We start from the raw sequence: 24,563 nt of genomic DNA on the forward strand, positions 1-24,563 counted from the left end.
ATCTTTGTGGGCTATACTTGGATCTTGTCTCAGGATGGTAAGTTGGTGGTTGAAGATATCCCTCTAGTGGTGTGGGGGCTGTGCTTTGGCAAAGTGGGTGGGGTTATATCCTTCCTGTTTGGCACTGTCCGGGGGTGTCCTCGGATGGGGCCACAGTGTCTCCCGACCCCTCCTGTCTCAGCCTCCAGAATTTATGCTGCAGTAGTTTGTGTCGGGGGATAGTGTCAGTCTGTTATATCTGGAGTATTTCTCCTGTCTTATCCGGTGTCCTGTGTGAATTTAAGTATGCTCTCTCTAATTCTCTCTTTCTTTCTTTCTCTCTCTCGGAGGACCTGAGCCTTAGGACCATGCCTCAGGACTACCTGGCCTGATGACTCCTTGCTGTCCCCAGTCCACCTGGCCGTGCTGCTGCTCCAGTTTCAACTGTTCTGCCTGCGGCTATGGAACCCTGACCTGTTCACTGGACGTGCTACCTGTCCCAGACCTGCTGTTTTCAACTCTCTAGAGACAGCAGGAGCAGTAGAGATACTCTGAATGATCAGCTATGAAAAGGCAACTGACATTCACTCCTGAGGTGCTGACCTGTTGCACCCTCGACAACCACTGTGATTATTATTATTTGACCCTGCTGGTCATCTATGAACATTTGAACATCTTGGCCATGTTCTGTTATAATCTCCACCCGACACAGCAAGAAGAGGACTGGCCACCCCTCATAGCCTGGTTCCTCTCTAGGTTTCTTCCTAGGTTCTGGTCTTTCTAGGGAGTTTTTCCTAGCCACCGTGCTTCTACACCTGCATTGCTTGCTGTTTGGGGTTTTAGGCTGGGTTTCTGTACAGCACTTTGAGATATCAGCTGATGTAAGAAGGGCTTTATAAATAAATTTGATCACCGACAATGATGAGACGGCCTATAGGGAGGAGGCCTGATCACCGACAATGATGTGACAGCCTATAGGGAGGAGGTCAGAGAACTCGCAGTGTGGTGCCAGGACAACAACCTCTCCCTCAATGTGAGCAAGACAAAGGAGCTGATCGTGGACTACAGGAGAAGGCGGGCCGAACAGGCCCCCATTAACATTGACCGGGCTGTAGTGGAGCGGATTGAGAGTTTCAAGTTCTTTGGTGTCCATATCACCAACGAACTATCATGGCCCAAACATACCAAGACAGTTGTGAAGAGGGCATGACAAAACCTTTTCCCCCTCAGGAGACTGAAAAGATTTGTCATGGGTCCCCAGATCCTCAAAGGTTTCTACAGCTGCACCATTGATAGCATCCTGACCGGTTGCATCATCACCTGGTATGGAAACTGCTCGGCAGCTGACCATAAGGCGCTACAGAGCCCATCACTGGGGCCAAGCTTCCTGCCATCCAGGATGGTGTCAGAGGAAAGCCCATAACATTGTCAGAGACTCCAGTCACCCAAGTTATAGACTGTTTTCTCTGCTACCGCATGGCAAGCGGTACCGGAGAGCCAAGTCTAGGACCAAAAGGCTCTTCAACAGCTTCTACCCCCAAGCCATTAGACTGCTGAACAATTCATAAAAATCGCCTACGGACAATTTACATTACCCCCTTGTACACTGCTGCTACTCGCTGTATGTTTGTTACCTATGCATAGTCACTTCGCTCCCACCTACATGTACAGATTACCTGAACTAGCCTGTACCCCTGCACACTTTACCTGAACTAGCCTGTACCCCTGCACACTGACTCGGTACGGGTGCCCCCTGTATTTAGCTTCGTTATTGTTATTCTTATTGTGTTACTTTTTATTTTAACTTTTTATTTGAGCCTACTTTTTCTTCTTCTTGAACTGCACTGTTGGTTAAGGGCTTGTAAGTAAGCATTTCACGGTAAAGTCTATACTTGTTATATTCGGCGCATGTGGCAAATACAGTTTGATTTGATTTGAATGTTTTTATTAGCCTAGCATTATTATAATTCCCGTACATCAAACAACTCCATTTCCCCCAAAATAACAGTATTTACTTCCAATACAGTTGATCAACCACTGGAAGTTGTGCGTAAGCATGTGAGATTTGCGTAGAAATACACTTTCCCGTCAAGTTCAACAATTAAAATTGTTGAACTTGACAATTGTTTTCCCTCTGCGGGAAGTCTTTTTTGTGCGCATGCTCTGTGACACATGGCGAATGAATGAGGGATAGCACTATGGTTTGCCCTGATAGGACCTGAGCAGAGTCATGAGCCGTGAGCCCTGGGGCCTGTCCTGTTTAGTCCATCAGTGAGACCAGGACCAGGTCATGCAGTGCAGTGCAGTGAGGGGTTTTAGGGCTCCGAGGCTGCCTGGATCTGGGTTCACGCTGGGTTACAGGAGGGCTCTGAACTGCTCTGCAGCCCATCCATCACCTGTCGTTCTGCTTTCTGGTTTTGGCTCCCACAGCCTCTCACACTACTCTGACTGTCCAGTCTGTCACAGGGCACATCCACACACAGCCCAGAAGCCAAGACTGAAAAGTAGAGGTTAGCGAGAGGCCTCCTTTCAACTCTGTACACTACTACTAATTAATACCATATGGTTCATGTATTAAGTACAACGAATGAAAACATTACAAGGATGTTTTGAAATCCAGTGATGCACTACTTTAGTCACTTTGAACATGTTCTCATCTATGTTAGCCAGAAGGAATCCCCTGCTGAATGCTATGTCAGATAACAGACAGAGCAAAGCCATGCTGTGCATAAGTGCTCTGGCATATTATTTTTACAGGTGTCGCCACACTTGGAGGACAGACAGAGACAGTCTGAAAGTCATATATCATGTCTATCTCAGTGCTGTCTGACTGGTGAGACCTAGCAGGAGCACTGGCTGCCTCTCTGTAGGCCTGCTGGGAAGCAGATGCGAGGAACAAAGGCAAGAGGTTCCTCTATATGGACAGATACTGTAGAAATGACTCCACTGAACATCACATCCAACATACAGTATTTTTAAACTGTAACCCAAATGCTGATCTCAGCTGATTGCAGACTGCAGAGGCCTCTCTCAGACCCAACATCCACATATGCTACGGTCAAAATGTAAACTCACTGCTCACCAGCCATTCTAGCAACATTCCTTAAATCAACCATTTTAGAGATGTTTCGATGACATCGCACGTCTTAAAAGTGATACACAGTACCGTGCCAAATAGGGAAAAAGTCTGCACAAACTTTGTTCTGCTGGAGACAGAAAGTCCAACAGGAGACCCTAAGATGGTAATGATATTTCAGTGTCAATCAAGTGAAACAGAGCTCTCTCGGGGAGGCGCTCAAAGGAAAACAAGCCAGATGACACTTACTAGACACATTTTGGAAAAATCTCGAACAACAGAAGAATGGGATATAAAAACACAAGTTTTGTTCCCAGACTCCCTGGAGAAAAGGTGATTCATATCGAACACACACAGCTAGGGCAAGGGAAGGAGAATTCAAGATGTAAAGAATAAAAAAGACCAAGGTTATTCTGCCAAGAAATGTACATTCACAACTCATTATCACTATCCGGTAGTTGTTTCTCAGTCAGAATAATTTGTGATGTATTTCCCAGATGTTACCATGACAACTTGATTCCCTAGAAAACACCTGTTGGTTCCCTAGAAAACCTGGCCTTTTCAGCAACACAATTCATTTCAACTGAAGCCTTTTTACATGTAGCCTACTGGCACATTTCTTTATGCATGGCTTATGCTTTGACTGCAACTAAAGTATTCAACTCTACATAGAGTATTAAAGTTCCTGTGAGGAGTCACGTAGACAAGTAGCTCTCAAAGCTCTTCAGTGGCGATGGCCAAGGGTCAGGGTCAGTCTGGACGAGCTCTTTGTTGAGAGATGGAATCAGAGGCAGTGTACAGTAAGAAGGTGCACATTCCTCCTATTTAATGAATCCAGGGTGCTGAACACACATGGAGAGATTTGAGACTGCGGAGGTTGGTTTGACATCGACCTGTCAAAATCTTTCTTTATCTTTTTGGAAGGGATTCAACTATCCACCACATCTTGCATTAACATTCACCATGAGATCATGTCAAGATGCTTGAACCACTGTACTGTACATTTCCACAATGAATTCATCTGCTTAATGGAACTCTTAGGAAAAATCAAGACTATAAAGGTGCTGATATACTGAACAGACAAATCCGAAAATATTGGCACCCTTGATAAAGATGAGCATTTAAAATAAATAATACAAATACTGAGCTATATATTTATGCCAAATATTTTTGGGGAAATTATATTATTTTATACTAATACGATGCTCAGAGAAAAAGACAGGTGTTCAAATTATTGGCACCTGTTTTCAATATCCTCCTCTTGCGAGGATAACGGCTCTTAGCCTTTTTCTATAATGTTTTATGAGATTGAAGAACACATTGGGAGGGATGTTAGACCATTCCTTAGTTCATAGAGAATCTTTCCCAATCCTTGATATGCTTCGGTCTGTGCTTATGGACTGCCCTCTTTAATTCAAACCACAGGTTTTCAATGGGGTTCTAGTGCAGAGATGGCCATTGTAAAATGTTGATTTTGTGGTCAATTAACCATTTAATTGTGGTACTTGGTAGAGTTCATGATGTCGTTGACCTTACTTAATAAGGGCCCCAGGACCAGTGGAAGCAAAACAGCTTACAGCGTCAAAGATTCACCACCATATTTTACAGTAGGTATGAGGTTATTTTATGCATCCTTATTTCGATGCCAAACCCACCACTTGGTGTGCGTGGCCAAAGAGCTTTATTTTTGTCTCATCTGACCATAGCACTCAGTTCCAATCCAAGTGCCAATGTAGTTTAGCAAACTCCAGGTGATTACATTTGTTGATTGCTCTCAATAAACAATTTTTTTCTGGCAACCCTTCCAAAGAGCCTATTGGCATGGAGGTGTCGTCTAATTGTAGATTTGGAGACTTGGTGACCCCAAGATGTGGCCAAGTTCTGTAATTCTCCAACAGTGGCCCCTTGTTCTTTTCTTTGCCTCCCAAACCATCTTTCTCATGGTGTGTGGGGACAAGATAAACTTGGGTCTTCTTCCAGGAAAGTTTACCACTGTTGCAGTGGTTTTAAACTTCTTAATTGTTGCTCTAATAGTGTTGAGGTCAAAAAAGTCAAAAACCATTTATCATTTGTGAGTTCTTTGCCTTTCCCCATGGTGATGGATGACAAATGGATTTTACCTGCGCATTACCTCATTTCTATAGGAAGCCATGATAGGCCACAATACAGTTCCTTAAACTGATATGAATGCAAATGAAATGTTGTTAGATTTTATCTTTAGGAGTGCCAATAAGTTAGACACTTACCTTTTTGAGATTTTTTTAAAACTAGTTAAACAAAATCTCTTTCTCTGAGTAATTGTATTAGTATAAAATAATATCATTGACCCATTTTTTGGAAAATACCATATAGATTTTTTTGCCCTTTAATCAAGGGTGACAATCATTTTGGATTTGACTATATTCATATCGGCACCCAGAACAAAATCAGCTACTTTTAATGTTAAAGCTATAATATGTAACTTTTTGGGCGACCGGTCTAAATTCACATAGAAATGTGTGTTATAGTTCTATAAATTTCATTGAAAGCAAGTCTAAGAAGTGGTAGATCTGTTCTATGTGCACTATTTCTATGCTTCCCGTTCTTAAGTTTTGTTTTCCCGTCTTTTATTTTCGGATTTGTACACCAGTTTTAAACAGCTGAAAATATAATATTTGGTTATGGAAAATATATTTCACAGCTGTTTAGATGGTACAATGATTCTCTACACTCTACTTGATTGTTTTGTCACAAACTGAAATTAGGCAAACTGTTGTAATTTTAGCAACCAGGAAATGGCAGAGAGATTTCTGCATAGTGTATCTTAAAGGCTGCCACAAGGGACTAGCCTACTACACAAGTCAGGAGATAATATTATACCTTTTCACAAATCATAGCCACTGATCACGTTTTACTATTAAACCTTTTCACAAATCATAGCCACGGATCACGTTTGACTGGTTTCTTAACATTTCTGTTGAGATGGATTTCACAAAAAAATGCCTTTTATAGGCCTAGTATTTTATGACATGTACCCAAATAGTCTTTCATAGTTCACTGTTACAAGCACAAAGCACAAGCATCCCACCAATGGAGCTGGAATGAGGTCTGTCAAGTATGTACTTTGTAGATTTTTATAGGACTTGACCTCTGATGTTGACACATGATTTCCGTGCTGACCCCCCAGGGCCAGCCTTGTGTTGCCCCGTCCTCCTCAGGGGCTGACAGCGTCTAGGGGGCAGACTGCCTCAACATGACATTACAGCATGACTTCAGTATGCCAGGGCTCCAGCTGGGTAGAACCTGCCCTGGCGGAGCCAAACAGCCATGGCACTGTGCACTTGAAAACCATCAGGAGGAAATCCATCATTCTTACAGTACATTGCACTGCGCATCACAGGCAATAACTACATCTGAGTGAGCCTGAGAGCTACTGAGCTGCTCCTTTCTAGTTGCTGCAGTTGGACAAAAATATTTTAACAAGAGTTTTACAATGCGGTCATGAGATGCAGGTTTAACTTGAAACATTTCAATGGTCTCCTCACTGTAGGAGGAGTATACATCATAAATGGTGTGTGTGTGGAGGGGGGGGCTCGTCTGTGAGTGACAACAATAATTGAGGGAACACTAGCCCTGTGTGTTCTCAAAGCAAGGAGGTAGGCCTAGGTCTGAATGTCAGTGCTGTTGCAGCCAAATCCACCAAGTGTGTTTGCAAAGTAAAGCAATACATTTGGCATCTATAAAGGAAATCCAGACTGACATATGCCCCCTTTATACATTTGAGAATAATGTTGTGTTAATTTTAATCTGGATAGACATCATAGAGGTCAATAAATGTTTTGGGTAGGGGTTGGTGTGTTGTGAATATGAAATAATGCCATATGGAATATTCAGAGCAACAAGGCAGGCAGATCATAATAGTATAATGAATGTCATTTCTGTCTGCCTAAACCAATTTGTGATCAATTATAAATTGCTGCATCTGAAATCAAGGTTGGAAATGAAATAGCCTACTTGGAATTTCGGGTTTCCCATGAGCTAGCTAATGGTGCCAAGGAAAGTCAGTGATTGTTATTAACCACAACATATCTCCCTTAGTCTCCAACAGGCCAGCCCCTGTCTGACTCCTGCCAGGGTAAATCCATTCAGCACCTCAGCTCAGCCAACTGTTGTTCTTGGATATCCCTGGCCCGAACCGTCGGTCCATAATTGAAAAGACACTGCAGCTCTTAGTGGAGCTTTTCACAGTTCTGACTGGTATTTGGAGAGCCAGGTCGCTGATGTCAGGACCCAGACCCCCAGACCAGGAGACAGCGATAGAATTCCGGTCAGGGAGGATTTAAGTAAAAAACCCACACAAACCAAATATGGCCCTGTGGAGAGGGCTGGCTATGGAGGTCAGTTGAAAGGGAAGTAAAGATATAGTCAAGTTAATCAAATCAAATCAAATTGCAATTGTTACATGCTTCGAAAACAACAGGTGTAGAGGAAGAGTGAAATGCTTACTTACGGGTCCATTTCCAACAACGCAGAGTAGAAATAGTGACACAAGGAATAAATACACAGTGAATAACGAATAACAATAACGAGTAAAAATAACATGGCTATATACAGGGAGTACCAGTACTGAGTTTATGTGCAGGGGTACTATGTACATATAGGTAGGGGTAAAGTGACTCGGCAACAGAATAGATAATTGACAGTAGCAGCAGTGTATTTGGTGAGTGTGTGTGTGTGTGGCGTCAGTATGCATGTGTGCACGTGTTATGTGTGTGTGTGGGAGTATGTAATGTGTGTGTATGTATCTTCATGCATTGGGGTGTCATTGTAAGTATATGAGAGTGTGTGGGTAGAGTCCAATGTGTGTGCATAGAGTCAAGTCAGTGCAGGAGAGAAAAAAAAGAATAAAGCGAACTGGATGGAATATGGGGGAAAATGCAGTCAACTATTCAACATAGAAAATGCTACCAAAAATTATTTACTGAAACTTGTTACTAATGACAGAGTCACCAATGATTCACCAAAATATATTTTGAAAGAGGAATCAAAGTACTTTTAGCATATGTTTTCATTTCTCCAATTAATAATAAAATGAACAGCTGTACAGAAAGACTAATGTGAAGCCCAAATTACAGAGGAGGAACTTCTTGATGCAAATAAAGCCTTTAAGTCTGGCAAAACCAGGGCTGGATGGGATACCAATTGAGGTATACCAAACCTTTTAGATGTACTCAGACGACTGTTATTAGCATGTTTTAACCACTCCTATAAAAATGGTAGATTAGCAGATACTCAAAAAAAGGTCTGATTTCATTACTACTGAAAGAGGACCCAAGTGGTAAATATAAACATCCAGTCCATTTAAAAAATTTGAGGTCCCTTACCCTTCAGTGTTGTGATGCCAAAATTCGAGCAAAATGCATAGCGCAAGGAATTAAAAAGGTATTGTCGGATATTACTCATCCTAATCAGACAGGTTTTCGACATGGACGATAATTTGGAGATAATATAAGACAAGTACTGGAAACAATAGAACACTATGAAAAATCTGGGAACCCAGGACTGATATTCATACCTGACGTTGGCAAGGCTTTTGATAAAGTACGACTGGAATTTATATATAAATACCTGGAATATTTCCATTTTTGGAGAATCTCTTATACACTGGGTTAAAGTTATGTATAGTAATCCTAGGTGTAAAATCGTAAATAATGGCTACTTCTCAGAAAGTATTAAACTGTCAAGAGGTGTAAAACAAGGTTGTCCACTATCGGCATATCAATTTATTATGGCCATCAAAATGTTAGCTATTAATATCAGATCCAACAATAATATCAACAGGCTAGAAATCCAGGGGTTAAAAATAAAGGTGTCATTGTACGCTGATGATTACTGTTTTTTTTAAATACACAATTTGGATCCTTCCACAGCCTCATAGAGGATCTAGATAATTGTTCTAACCTCTTGATTACAACCAAATTATGATAAGTGTACTATATTACTGTGTAGTTTATCTATAAAATGGTCTGACGGTGAAGTGGACATATCCTGAAAAAAATTATCTCCCTACAATAAATTTTTAATAGAAAGTTAGCTCTGACGAATGCCGTGAGGCCGATACGTAAGCTTATTAAATATCAGTGATACTATCAAGAGCAGTGTGCAGTTACCTTCTTCCTTCAATTGAAAGTTAGCAAAAATAGATAAGATCTGCTACCATGGAAAGGAAAATACCTGTCTATTTGTGGAAAAATCACCCTGATTAACTGTTTAGTCATTTCCCAGTTTACCTATTTGCTTTTGGCCTTGTCTTCATTTAGCATCTTGTTTTTAGACCTCTCACTAAAGTTTTCAGTCGTACAAAAGTTATACTTAAATCCAAAACAGTTCTCTAGCAGATTAGTAAGAATGTCTCACCCGATGTTAAAACCTTTCTGGCGCAGGCGTCCCGCTAGCGACCCACCTCAACAACATCCGGTGAAATTGCAGAGCGCGAAATTCAAATGACATAAATGGAAATATTTAACATTCATGAATATACACGTGTCATACATTAAAAAAAGCTTAACTTCTTGTTAATCCAGCCGCTGTGTCAGATTTCAAAAAGGCTTTACGGTGAAAGCACACCATGCAATTATCTGAGGACAGAGCTCTGCATACAAAAGCATGAAAAACATTTTTCAACCAGGCAGGTGCGCCACGAAAGTCAGAAATAGAGATATAATAAATGCCTTACCTTTGAAGATCTTCTTCTGTTGGCACTTCAAAAGGTCCCAGCTACATCACAAATGGCCCTTTTGTTCGATAAATTCCATCTTTATATCCCCAGAAACTCAGTTTAGCTGGTGCGCTTCATTTAATAATCCACCGGTTTCCCTCCTTCAAAATGAATCCCAAACGTTACCAAGAAACTTCTCCAAACAAGTCAAACAACGTTTATAATCAAACATCAGGTATCATAATACGTAAATAAACGATCAAATTTAAGACGGAGAATCGTTATTGTCTTTACCGAGGATAGACAACAAAGAACGCACTCTCATCCACGCGCATGAAAACACTACAGCCAAAATGGGAGCCACTTAGAAAAACTACAAATTCTAGCTCATTTTTCCAAAAATAAGCGTGAAACTCTTTCTAAAGACTGTTGACATCAAGTGGAAGCCCTAGAAACTGCAATATAGGAGGATTATGCCTCATAATAAACATGACAGCAATTGGAAACAGTGGTAGGCTGAAACTTTTTGGAGTGGTTTGTCCTCTGTGTTTTGCCTGCCATATCAGTTCTGTTATACTCACAGATATTATTTTAACAGTTTTAGAAACTTTAGATTGTTTTCTATTCAAAGTATATGCATATCCTAGCTTCTGGGCCTGAGTAACAGGCAGTTTACTTTGGGCATGCTTTTCTTCCGGGAGTCAAAATACTGCCCCCTAGCTCAAAGAGGTTATTAAACAAAGTCCCCTTTCCCTTTATTCAGATTAAAACCTCTTTCAGTTATTTGAAAATGAAATAATCTCCAAAATATTGCTATTTTTAAAACAAGCCATAGAATTTGGTTGCAATTTCAGTTTAATCCACCAGAAAAGACAGAACACATATTAAACAAATATTATGGTTAAACTCAAATTTACTAATTGATTAAAAAAAACAATATAATCTTTGTAAATTATGTCATAAATAGTGCTGGTGGCGTTATGTCACACATGCAGCTAACAAACATACAGTATATGGAAATGTCTGCTCTACTCAAAATTACAACCAACTAATTGAAGCATTACTGCACAAATGGAAGAGGGAAGTGAAAGGGGGAGAAAGTAAGGGAGGAGACAGCAGGCGGGGTACAAGTCAATATTAGTGAGGTGTTATTGATGTTTTGTACACTCAGTGTATATTATCCATGTCCTCGTTCAGCCACGACTGTAAGAAACATAGAATATAGGGTGCAGTGGTTAAGGGCACTGTACTGTGCCATCAAGGTTGCCAGCTGTGCCATCAGAGGCTCTGTCGTAACCGGCCGCGACCAGGAGGTCCGTGGGGCGACGCACAATTGGCCTAGCGTCGTCCGGGTTAGGGAGGGCTTGGCCGGTAGGGAGGTCCTTGTCTCATCGCGCACCAGCGACTCCAGTGGCGCAGTGCACGCTAACCAAGGTTGCCAGGTGCACGGTGTTTCCTCCGACACATTGGTGCGGATGCGCGCTGTGTTAAGAAGCAGTGCGGCTTGGTTGGGTTGTGTATCGGAGGACGCATGACTTTCAACCTTCGTCTCTCCCGAGCCCGTACAGGAGTTGTAGCGATGAGACAAGATAGTAGCTACTAAAACAATTGGATACCACGAAATTGGGGAGAAAAAGGGCTAAAATTTAAAAAGAAATAAAAAGAAACATAGAATATTACAGTTTCGGGTCTTGTTGATAGTCTCGAACAAGTTTGTTCTCCAGTGACTGAACATTTGCCAATAGAACAGAGGGCAATAGTTTCATCAGGATGCTGCCTTGCTTGCCTCTCTTTCGTCGCCACTTTTTCTTTCAAGTCCCGGGATTAAGGCCTAGTCCGGAGTAAGCAGAACGTATATGCCGACTCGTTGAAGTAGAAATGTTCATCCAAATCAAGGTTTGTAAATGCTGTTCTGATGTCCAGAAGCTGGTTACGGTTATAGGAAATGATAGCAGAGACATTATGTACCAAACAAAGTTGAGATCAGTGTTAAAAACCCCCACAGAATTGGTCAAGAGGAGCCCGTAACATGGCTACTACCCACCACAGAGCCATTGTGTGTAAGCGTAAATAAGAACTTGGAATGCTTTTCCAGTGTTCATTTTCTAAATTGTAATGACTTCGCTACTATGGCCTATTTATTGCCTTATGTCCTTACTCCATTTGCACACACTGTATATAGATTATTCTATTGTTATTGACTGTACTTTTGTTTATTCCATGTGTAACTCTGTGTTGTTGTTTTTGTCGCACTGCTTTGCTTTATCTTGGCCAGGTCGCAGTTGTAAATGAGAACTTGTTATCAACTGGCCAACCTGGTTAAATAAAGGTGAAATAAAACATTTTAAAAAACATAAGCAAGGTTAATTAATCTAAACACTGCCTTGAGTTCCTGACCCATGATTAAAAATCACACAGATGACAGTGAACATTTATTAATTCTAAGCCAAAGCATAACAAAGTTTGTAGATTTCTGCCAACAGCAGAACTGCAATTATCCTGCCTACTTAAAATTCTTTAGCAATCACCTCACCAAATAGGCCACCTAAGCAGACAGGCATGATGATAACTCACAAGAGATGACATTGGGACAGCTGGATGGCTAAAGCCAAATACTGTAAAGTTTTAGCTGCAACTCCCAATACAGTCCTTAACCACGCATAACAATGTCATAATTCAACATGGTCTTCTAAAATTGTGAGGACATGTCTGACACTTCAGAGGGTTTTTAGCCACCACTGTTGGTTTCCAAACTGAGCAACCTGAAAAATTAATTATTTTGTCCAGCATGTCTAACGCAGGTTGGCGTTTATTGTCATGAATCTTGCTTGCCCTGGAGGCATAACTGAGTGATTTCTTCTAAATGCGCCAGCTGCAAAGTCAAGATTGTCTATATCGTAAGTCATGAAAACAAAAGCACTTACAAAAAAAAAGTTTTAAGGTTAGTGTTAGGTATTAGGGTTAGCAGTGTGGTTACGGTTAGGGTTAAAGCTAGGGTTAGGTTTCAAATCTGATTGTATGACTTTGTGGCTGTGCCAGTTAGTGATCACTCCGTAGAGCTGCCTACAAGGCAAGATTCATAACAATAAATACCAACCTGCATGTCTAGCATGGATAGCCCTCCCAAATGTATTATATCATTATTTTGACTCAATCTGACAATCGCTCAGAAAATCATGTTTTCATGTTTCCCCTGAATGTCAAGTTTCTCAAATATTCTCAGCCATAGTTCCACCAGGTGCCCCTGGCCTGGCCTATGTAATGCTGCCCAGACACACAATCAGCAGGGAGATGTTATTCTCCCCTGGACACATAGTTATGGTTATCAAACCAGGATAACATTAATTACTGTCTGTATGTCTGGCAGTCAGGCCTCAGTAGTCTGGCTTTGGAGTGGTGCCCCTCAGACCGAGACAGCACAGACGCTTTGATCTGCACTCAATGACACGATATAGGAACAGAGAGCAAACAGATCCCGTTCCTGTCCAAGCCAGTTAATTATACAATTAAAACATGACATTACATACCATCATTTACATGGTTAATCATTGGAATTACTTTGTTCCGATGTCACATAGCAAAGCTTTAATAACAGATAGATTAGAAAAACATATTTATGGAGCTGTTGCCTCATGGATATAGAATTTTTTTAGCACAATAATTACCACTAAAATGTGAATAAATACATCTTAGTAAGGTTATGGTCGATATTCTGCAATATAGCTTTCTTTAGAGATACTGGAACCAGTATCTTTGCATAGGCTAATTGAAAGTCTATTCACAGAAAAAACTGCTCAAGCAACAGTGTACTAAGTGGGTTTGGGTTCTGCAATCCAACCTAACCCAAGGGACCCTCCTGTAACAATGTGGGCAGCCGCCCCTTGCTCTATTCAATGAACCAACATGGTCGCCAAGAGGCAGAACCAGACTTCATGAAGGAGCTTTAAACAAACCAACTCAACTGGAAACACCCCGCATAAATGACTGAGCAGAACGAGACACTTCAGGTCTTTCCCTTTGGTGACCAACATCACTATGGGATTATGTACAGGTCATAGTAGATGGGAGGGGTTCTTTGAATGACACATAATTATTCCCTTCCTCCCTCATTCTCATACAGTCCAGTCTATAACTGGCTCTCCCAGGCCAGACCAATTAATCCTGACCCTGAGGGCCTGTTCACTCGCAGAGCTGCACTGGGAGCAGCTGGATGAAATGTGGCTCATGAGATCTTATGGTAACACAAGCACTATTAGAAAACATTATAAGCATATTTTCCCTTCACATAGGGACAGCGTTGTATAAGAGCAGATATTATGGAATGTTGGAATGAGGTGGTGACATTCTATGGGAAATGATGGTAATTACTTAACTCTGTGTTTACTGTCTGAGGCTACTATGCATATTCTGTAGCCTATATGAACCAAATTCTATACTATATTTTCACAGGTACAGCAGATAGTTAAGTGATAGCCGGTGTTTGGAGGATATATTTGCATGGGTGTGGCAAACCGTGCCCATATATCTTCCAAACACCGGCTTTGAGGGCATTATCACTTTTAAACAGTGTTACTAACCTATTCAAATTATAATTGACATATTTTCATAACAAACGTAATTATTTTGATTAATTTATTCATACTATTTCATCCTTTCACGAGATATAATCCCGACACAAATCTAAGGTTGCTACCCAAGCTGGCTGGTTGTTTGTTCTGTCGGTTTGGTTGCCAGAGACGTGACGTTGCCAGAGTCTTCTTGTCCTGTATCTATGGATGTTCGTTTGCTCTAAATGTTTCATTGCCATATTGGCTGGCAACGTTATAAAACCTTGCTTGCTAGCTAGCCAAATACAGCTAACCTTTCAGGCATGTTAAACAGTGCAGCAAGAATAACAGAAAAGTAGCTCCATTTGTGTTTGTTTAAGCTGTTTTCTAGTGACATTTATTTGGATACATCCATAACAATGAGTTAATGATGCGTGATTTCGCCTAGCATAGAAATGTGCTCTCTCATCAGAGGAGGTAGCCAACAACACAGCTAACACAATCACTACAAACTGAAGCTGGAAAGACTGCAAACTATCTGCATTTCGTTTAACCTGTTTTCTATTGACATATCTTTGTATATATCCATAAAAATTATGCCAGCTGATTCATGACTTCAACTGGGTGACAAAAGTTGTCTGCCTGTGTGTCTCATCCCAACATGTTCATTTACTAAGGGACAGCTGGAGAACAAATTTCAATATGGTAACAATGTTGCAAATGTTGAAGAAACAGGCAGCAAGGTTTATATAAATCTCCATTGTTGAAAACCAAATGCTAATCTAAAAGACATGGGAGACAATGTCTAGATGCTTTTATAGTGGAGATCAAGTTTATAAATTGCTTGGCTGGGCTGATGAGTCAGTGGATTGGGCAGTCAGATGGAATAGAGTAAATAGGCATTTCAACGTCATAGTTTTAGCCTGTGGTAACTTGTGGAACAGACATCGGCTGGAATACGGTTTTAACCTATCATCATCCAGGATTAGACCCACCCATTGTATAATTAAAAAATAAGGCCCGAGGGGTGTGGTATATGGCCAATATACCACAGCTAAGGGCTGTTCATAGGCACAATGCAATCCAGTTTATAATGGAGGTTAAACAACTCAACCTGCCTGCCTAGTGGTGCCTACCTGAGTCTCTTTCCCTCAATGATAGAACAGGGAATGTTTGGAAAAGCATTGATTTTCTATTAGAACTAAGCAGAATTTCCAGAGTAAAACACATTATTCCCATCTTGCCTCAACATGATATAAACTATTATTACGCTATAACTGTAATACATGCTTGTTTGTGGTGACAATGTAGTTTACTAAAAACGATCAACAGCTGCTCCAAGTGGTTGAGCATGGTATTACTGCATCGTGAATATCAACGTCTAAACAGACTGGGGTACAGAAATATGGGCTACTTACGTTCGTAATATTAGCAGTTGAGTTAGAACAGTGCACGAACTGTCTAAAATGTTTCATTCTATCATAGAAAATTTTGCAAGAGAGATTAATTTTTTCAGACACCTGTTGAGACAACACATTTGCCAATACCAAATTCATATGAACGTTTTAGAAGATGGAGAAATAACATCAACGTAGAACGATACAAAGTACGTGTGTGATACATTGATGTGCTCTGTCTTACCTTTCCCAAGATTCTCCGAGCCCATATCCTGTTCAAAATCATCAATAGCGGCTTCAAGAGAGTAAATAGCCACTAATAATATCATCAATTCTATCGGATATAACATAGCTCTTGTTCTGTTTAGATACACAACAGCAATGACAACAAAAGTAACAAAACATTATCATTAATTCAAATATCTTTGTGGAAAGACTCCTCTATATGTTAGGTTGTCAATATTACTTTACATCGAGAAAAAAAACGGAGGTATGTTTGTTGGTAAAGTGCTGTCTTGTTTTAGGCAGGCTCGAGATAGTTGATGCTTCAACCGTTTCCCGCGACTCGAGCATCACCGGGATGTTGAACCTTGTGTATTTTGGGAAATGTCTCCGCCCACTTTGGGCTGTTGACCAATGACATTGCGCCGTTGACACCTACAGAAGATACACCTTCACCCATCCATCCTAAATCGATAAACATCACCTGGTCATTCATTGTCTGCTTATCACATAAATAAAACATATTCCAGCTATTATACATATTGAAGCATGTTTGTTTCATATTATTTTTTTAATTCAAGGAACTTGGTTGCATACAAAATGTAAATGTAGAAACAACTTCAGAATTCTAAGTCTGGCCAATAAACATAATCAGGCAACAAACATCTCACTTTCAAGACCCAAATAATGTTCCAGCTCTGTTGCATGGCTGGAACTATCAACATTGTTCAATACTGTTTTTATATAAAGATTTTTTTTCTCCAACAAACCCCACAGTTTATATCAAAGATCAATAAAAATGAACAAGAAATTAACAGATGGCATCAAAAAGTACCAAGATTTACATGCACATACATTGTCAGAACATGCAAACATTATTTTCTCCAGAAGCCACATGTACACTGCAGTTGGTATGCAGAACGAGAAATAGGAACAGTTCAATGTTTGGCAACCAACTGTTAGAGACTAGGGTGTGGATATGTTTCTTATGAAAGAAATAATACAAGAGGCCACAGAGATGAAGGAAGAGACTGATTGTATATATATGTTTTTGACCCACTATGGCAACATGTCAAGGGGTAATCAATTAATGTATCTGGACAATAATGTGGAGAATTTGTTCCTGTCTTATACAAAATAAAACCATTACAGTTTATTCAATATTTCTGAACACCCTCCACTGAAGCGATCACCCCTCTCAGGTGACCTGACACGGAACAGATAGAAATAACCATAACATTGTTCACTTACTGTTTAAGACACAGGTTTACCTCTTGACATCATCAAAATGGGCAAATTGTATGCATGCAAATATATAGAAGTTGCTGTATTTCTAAATACTTTATGAATTTCCGTTGTGCCTAATGCATTTTTAAATACATTTTTATCATTTAAAAAAAACTACGTTTTATATAAAACATTTGGTCACAATCATGCTGAAGAATGAATCTGGAGATCTCAGCACGTAAAGCTACAGAATGGATGAAGTATATAGTGTCTTGTTGCATAGCCCTACTTTCCCTGTCATCAAAACCCTGCTTCTGGGAAATATGCAGTACAGAACCCAGACGAGTGTGTGGTCATGGCGACACCTGGTCCAACCTACAGTATCTCCGCTACTATCAATTATTGAGCAACACCTTCACTGGAGTAGAGCATACTTTATACAGCATACCTTGTTACATTCCACCCCCAATGTACTGTAGAATAGAAAAGAGCGGAAACTTTTAGCTATCCAAGAATTAGATCATCCATCGCAGGGCAACATTTTCCATGATATTATATTACTATCCATGTATAATATCTGAAGCTTTTTAGAGGCAGATGTGAATAATCAACATCAGCGGTTATCATGGGTTGGGTAGATAGAAAGATAGAAGGTGTGAACAAGATTTATATTATAATCTGACAGCTGGGAAATACTCTTCTTAAAAAATGGAAGCTTAGATCGGGGGGCAGATCTTAGTCACGTGGGTCCGAGCCAATGGGGAGACTTAAACCTTTACCACAGAGGGGTCTGAGCCAATTGAGAGACACAGAGGGTGCTAGGGCCCCAACTCAGCACACTCTCTCATCAGGGATCTGTATTCATCGTTGCTTCTCAAGAACATCCATCCAGAAAGTGCACACTGTTTGTTTATCATCAGATTCCTTATGTTCTTTACTGAGTCTGCAGTTCTAACATTGAAACAGAAGGCAATACAGAGGTTGCAATGCTATCGCAGTTGAGTATCCTCACAAGGAAAATAAATATACACTACTACATCTTCATAACTGTGGTCAACCAGGTTTATGATTTAAACATGCAGTTGTGTTACTCTGATAATGTCTTCCCTAACTGGACTGATATGCTACTAATGCAATTAATGCATGTTTGTTACGTGTTCATGATATATGCTTTTGCACTAGCTTTTATTGTACCCCTCACATTGATTAAATATATTTACCAAAAAGACAATTAAACAAGAAAAATATCAGCAGTCATAAGGTAGTTAGTCATTTCCATTCAAATGTAATTTTTTTCTCAAATAAAAGTTAGCGTTTCTCAGATAAGGCTGGCTGTACATCTTGTTCTCCTGCAGAACTAGCCAATTGAACAAACTGCTTAAGTGTTGATGCTTTCCAAAAACGGTTAACTTTGCATCTTTACTACAGTATATCTAAAAAGGATAGGCACTTTGTATTAAACATTGGAAGCAGAGAGTATGTAAGAAACATTAGACCTGAAATTATGACAAACTGTAAGCAATTTACATAAACTAAGTGTTTTTTACATCATACAGAAAATGCAGACAGTGAAAAGAAAACATCTACAATAGTTTTATATAAAACAAATAACATTTCATTTCCATTCCTAATTTCTCTCTAGTAGTGGTAGTGAAGTTTGATGGTTCAACAGCAGCAAATCAACAATCATTGTCTGGAATGACAGCATCGATCCCTCTCTCTATCAGGCTGTATCTTCTGACAGGAAGGGAATGTTATATAATGGATTGGGCTACTGTAAATCCCTTTATATTACCGAATGGTAAGAGTCCCAAAGCAAAGCAATAGCTGTTTAGGATATTTTCCAGTGTGTTTCTTAGGGAAGTTTCAATAAGTATTTCCTAATCATGTGTTATTACACTTGCTTAACAGTGTCTAGGTATTGTCATGGGACTTTCCATTGAGCCGATCACTCTGCTCATCGCAGAGACAGCAAAGAGGGCTGCTGCTCACCCATCTCTACTCTGTGTACCTGTAGAAGGGTTTCTTATGCTACTATCTGGGTCAATATAAAGACTGAAAATAATTACATTTGATAAAGAAGCAAAGCAAAAGTGCCCTCAATGAAAAATGCCATTGTCTTCAGTGCATAAGACACCTTACAGTTGGTCAGATCCAACTGAATTACCAACAATTCACCAAATCCACATCCACTTTCATATTCATCCAGGTCCTAAAAATGCTGCTGTTTTGTTCACATTCAAATGAATTCCACCCCTCCATGATTTATTTCCCATAATTAGCTTATCATACAGCAACCGTGTAAACTAAAGCCTTCAAAAAAGATGATAAAACTCATCACGATTCCTCAAAATGCATTAAAAACATCTGTTCAAAGCCATGCTAGCACCATTCATCCTCCTCTGCCTCGTGATAGTACCTGTGTGGCCTGGCACCAGAGTCAGAGCCCAGGCTGGCGTTGCCATTACCACCAAAGGTAAAGTGGCATTTGTTGGGCACCACACTTCTCTTCTGGGGTGGTGGAGGCAGGTGGAGGGCCCCGGCCTCATTTGAGGACGTGCAGTCCGAGGGGAGCGTGCTCTGGCAGCATACGGGCTCATCAGCTCGTCCCGGAGGTTGCAGTACGGGCTACCCTGGCCCTGGGGGTCACTGTGACTATAGCCCAGGAAGGGCTCAGAGCTGATGCGGGTGATGGGGGAGGGGATGTGAGAGGTGCCACTATGCAGCAGGGCATTGTGCTCAGACAGCCCACGGCTCAGCCAGCCAGGACTCAAGGTGGGCAGGCCGCTGACACACTGGGCAGACACAAAGTGCACAGGGGAGGAGTTTGCAGTCTTGAACGTCACCCCGGGGCGGGGGGTCAGGGGGGTCTGTGGGAGTTGCCTGCGTCCACGGCTAGGTGTGATAGCCCCTGAGGTCAACATCACTGGGCTGCCTTTAACCCAACCACTACCCTAGATGAAAATTGGACAAATCAATTTGAAACAATAAATAAATAAAAAAGATGAGACCGCACAGGAGAGGAGGTGACAGGGGGACAGGGTCACCAGAACGAAGGGAAGAGGAGAGATGGTAAAGAAAGAGAGCATAGTGGGGAAGGACAGACAAAACAACCAGGAAGGACAGAGAGATGAAAGGACAGGACAGTCATTGATGGGAGGGAAAAAATAGGAGAAGACAGACAAAATGGACAGAAAATGGTGAAGAAGAAGAAGAAGAGTGGAAAGAGAATTGAAAGGCCATGAGTGGTTGCACTAAAGGGCAGAAAGAAGAGAAAGTTGAGTTTCAGTGGAGACAGAAACAGAGAGCAGACAGATCATCACTAAGAGAGTTGCACACAATATACACTGTGCTGTACTAAATCAGACAGACATAAACTTACGGATCATGTCTAGAGTGTGTATTATTCATTGCATACCCTGATTCCTTTCCTGCCCTGCCCATATCCTATCCTACCCTGTCCATGCCCTCCCACCTGCTTGTTGATATTGGGTTCCTGCACCTCGCTTGGGGAGGTGGCACAGCTGGTGGTGGCAGACTTGGTGGTGTGGCAGTGTTCCCTGCTGCTGTAGCGATCACAAGAGTAGTAGCGCTGCTTTTCCCCTGCCGTCGAGTGGTTCTTCCTCTCATGGGAGCGGCCGCGGTCCTGCACCCTGTCTCTAGATGAGGGCTCTGCAGCCGGGTCTCCTGGTGCACCTTAGTGGAAATACAAACCAGGGTTAGTGTTAGGCTAGGGTTAAGATTGAACCGGGATGTTGACATGAAGCTAGAGTTAGCGTTAGGCCAGGGTTAAGATTGAACCAGGATGTTGACATGAAGCTAGAGTTAGGGTTGAAGTTGTGGTTGAGACTAGGGTTAGGCTTGGATGTGGTCCTAACCCAACCCTAAACCGCCTCCACCTCTGAATTCCCAATTCAACAGCTGATTGCACCCATTCTTTACCCTACTCTGAAACATAAGATTCTTAAACACGTACAAAGGACAGACTACTAGCAGGCTTTTTCTTCCCTAAAAATGATCCTCTCCTCAGCATTGCCCTGCTGAGACAAGAGGTGCCCATAAATTAGCAGGTCATTGGGTAGCCTTTGGTCTTTCAGTCCCTTTTATCTGTGTAATAAAGATCAGCTGCAGAGCTCCACTGTAACACCCATTCCTGAACGATGCCTCCATTGAGCATAGTGCTGATCTCTATAACAGATGAATCCCAGCCAGCTGGGCTGTGGTCTGCTTCTCACACTCTGACTGGATGGAAGGCAGCGAGGCAACAAGGAAGAGAGGCAGTAAAGCAGCGAGGCAGAGAGGCAGTGAGGAAGTGAGAAAGAGAGGCAGTGAGGAAGAGAGGCAGCAAGGCAGTGAGCAAGAGAGGCAGCAAGGCAGTGAGGAAGAGAGGCAGCAAGGCAGTGAGGAAGAGAGGCAGCAAGGCAGTGAGAAAGAGAGGCAGTGAGGAAAAGAGACAGTAAGGCAGTGAGGAAGAGAGGCAGAGAGGGCTATACATTCTAGTAACACTGGGGGAACAGTGGGCTTTATGGTTAAATACTCACATTTTGTAATCAGGGTATTGGCATCACTCGTATAACATATATAACACCCTGTAACTTCAATGACAAAGAGATCCCTAATTGCTCATTCAAAACATGATGTGTTTATAGTTTGTGTCTGTGCACTAACCAATGGTGCTTGGCGTCCTGTCCAGTGACCACTGCTTCTTGTCCCTCTCTCGGTGGTGGTGGCAGCGGTGGTGGTGGTGGTGATGGTGAGGCCTTTCTTGGGTGCTGGGCCTCTCCAGGGTGTATTCATGCAGGTTCACCTCCTGGGGGCGCTGGGGGGCGTGGGTGGACGCAGAGCGTTTCACTGGGCTGCAGTCAGGAACAGGCTGTGTGGGACCAATAGGAATAGGTGGGGATCACTGACTTGTCCATGAGGATAGGGATCACTGACTAGTCCATGAGGAATAGGGATCACTGACTAGTCCATGAGGAATAAGAATCACTGACTAGTCCATGAGGAATAGGGATCACTGACTAGTCCATGAGGAATAAGAATCACTGACTTGTCCATGAGGAATAGGGATCACTGACTAGTACATGAGGAATAGGGATCACTGACTAGTCCATGAGGAATAAGAATCACTGACTAGTCCATGAGGAATAGGGATTAAAATGAGCCCGTCCTCCTATAGCTCGTCCCACCAGCCTCCGCTGGTGTATTCTACAGCTCTCTGACTCCATTGTGAAACACCATTTCCACCTAGTGGAGTTACATCTGTCCTGCAGAGCCTTGCTGCAAAAGATAATACTCACATTTTCACTGTCCTCAAAAACATAGCAGCCTACCTAGATTGTTGTTGGTAAAATCATAGACACGACTACCAATTTCCCTAAGTCTTAGATGCCTGCTTGAGGAAAAGAGCATTAAAGAGGAAACTAAGGCAGTTTCCACCTGTAGCAGCATACCATTCTCTCTCCAAAACAGCTCCCTCAGATCACTAGTTTACTACTGACAAACTCCATGGGCTTGGTATCTAAGAGCAGGTTGGCATCAGCAGCTGTGTTTTAATGAGTGTTGTACAGTCCCCACAGAATGATCAAAGGAACAGTCTCCTCGACGAGGCACTGTACCTGGCTAGACCTTTGATTTACAGTTTTACAGTGAGCTTAACTCTCATCCTAAAATCACACAGTATAGCCCCCACATTGTATATGATAGAACACACATGTATACTGGGTTGTTAATGTCCTACCTAGTGTCAAACACTGACATACTGTACAATCATATGCTTGCAGAACCTACCATTTTACACACCTGTGCGGCCAGTTAATACTAAATAGAATCTAGTTTAACACATACTAGTACTTTGGGATCAACAAACAAAGTAGAGGAGGTGTAGAGGAGATGATGAGGGAGAGGAGACAGGGCTACGTACTGCCAGCAGGGTCCCCGGGGAGTGGCGCGACTTGCTCCTCTGTCACACAGCACAGGTGGAGGAGGAGGAGGAAGAGGAGAGGTCCATGGGAAAGCATCAGTCCAGAGAGACCCGGAGACAATAGGAGGGTAGACGGAGAGAGGTGACATTGAACAGTTATGAGAAGAATAAAGGAGAAGCAGCAGGAAAATGACAGGTGTCTTTAACATGCTTATTACAAATAAATGATCCACTTGTAAACATGACATCGTTACGTTGAAATGGCCACTGAGGGAATTTGGCTTTCAGTGTGCTCTTTTTAAAGGAAGGTGAAATCTCATTGCATTTCAGCACCTGGCAATAAGACAGAATTACCCATTCCAAGCAGACAGAACTCTCCCATGTCTTTAGATACTCAATAACCCCTTGACCATTAATAGTAAGATATCCTAGAAAACACATCTGGCTCTTTAGCTTTTGTTGTTGTGAGCCAAGCTACTGACCTGGCAGAGAGCCAGGTGGGGCACGTCTATCGGCCAGAGCTGCCTCTAGGGAATCAAAAGGGTTTCATACATATTAAAAGGTGCTGAAACCACTAAATCAACAAGTACAGCCTCTTATCATCCAGCACTCCAGTTTAAAAGGATTTGGGCTTAGCTTCTCACTGGGCTTCTTTGAAAATGAAACAAGGGGCAGTTTCCCTCTTCGAGAGGCTTCATGTGAGGGTTCATGTCTGGCCTGGGTGTCACATGTCACTAGTGCACAAAGAGGATGTTGAGGAGGTGGAGGCATGCTGGGAGATTTACAGCCCTGATCGTGCTGGCATCGCCAGGGAGAAGGAAATGAGGCATTACCCCCAAAAGGAAGGGAAAAAATGTAATTAAGCGATGGAAAACCAACCCGGAGACAGAGGTAAATCCATCATCTGTTTCAGGGTAGAGTTCAGGGTACATGCCTCCCCATTTCACTGTAACAATAGCAAGCCATCTCAGAAAGGCTCTCTAATTGTATTGTTGAAGGATTTCCTGCCCTTAGAAGAGGTGAGAAAAATGACACAACAGGTCCCGAGGCAATCCTCTCCTCCTCTCATCCCATTTATCGCTCTTTACATTCTCTATCCTATAGTAACTCGATTACTCTCTTCCTCCCTGAACGCATGAGGGATCACCCCTCTCATTTTCTACACCCATCCATTTTCAGCCACTATAATCAGTTGGCAGCAGAGGAAAAACGATACGGGACAATTAGTTGGCAGTCTGCCAGACTCTAATCAAATTATCCAAGACTTCTTCTGTGCACTAAAAGTAGGATCAACACACATCCATTCTAACCTGAAAGGAATGCGCTTAAACACAACAATCGATTAACATCAATATCACTCAGGAAATGAGGAGCTATTTATATTTCTTGGGATGAATTGAAGGATTTTTTTCCCCCAGCAGTTATACTGCAGTAATATCGAATGAAATTCAACCCCCCCATAGAGATGGCCACCTGACCATAGTAATCTACCCAC

General features: G+C 41.8%; 1 protein-coding gene across 1 annotated transcript in view; it reads right to left on the bottom strand.

Moving 5' to 3' along the window:
* Positions 1 to 16,481: 16,481 nt before the first annotated feature.
* The window catches only part of LOC115111440 (voltage-dependent N-type calcium channel subunit alpha-1B-like), a 177,769-nt gene continuing 169,687 nt past the window's right edge, over positions 16,482 to 24,563 (bottom strand). Inside the window, 5 exon segments of the mRNA XM_065011492.1 lie at positions 16,482 to 19,679; positions 19,682 to 20,099; positions 20,621 to 20,841; positions 21,814 to 22,018; positions 23,069 to 23,107. Coding sequence (XP_064867564.1) covers positions 19,528 to 19,679; positions 19,682 to 20,099; positions 20,621 to 20,841; positions 21,814 to 22,018; positions 23,069 to 23,107 — 1,035 coding nt within the window. The 3' untranslated portion in view covers positions 16,482 to 19,527.

Source organism: Oncorhynchus nerka, linkage group LG27 (genome assembly GCF_034236695.1).
Source record: "Oncorhynchus nerka isolate Pitt River linkage group LG27, Oner_Uvic_2.0, whole genome shotgun sequence".
In the NCBI taxonomy this organism is placed as follows: Eukaryota; Metazoa; Chordata; class Actinopteri; order Salmoniformes; family Salmonidae; genus Oncorhynchus; species Oncorhynchus nerka.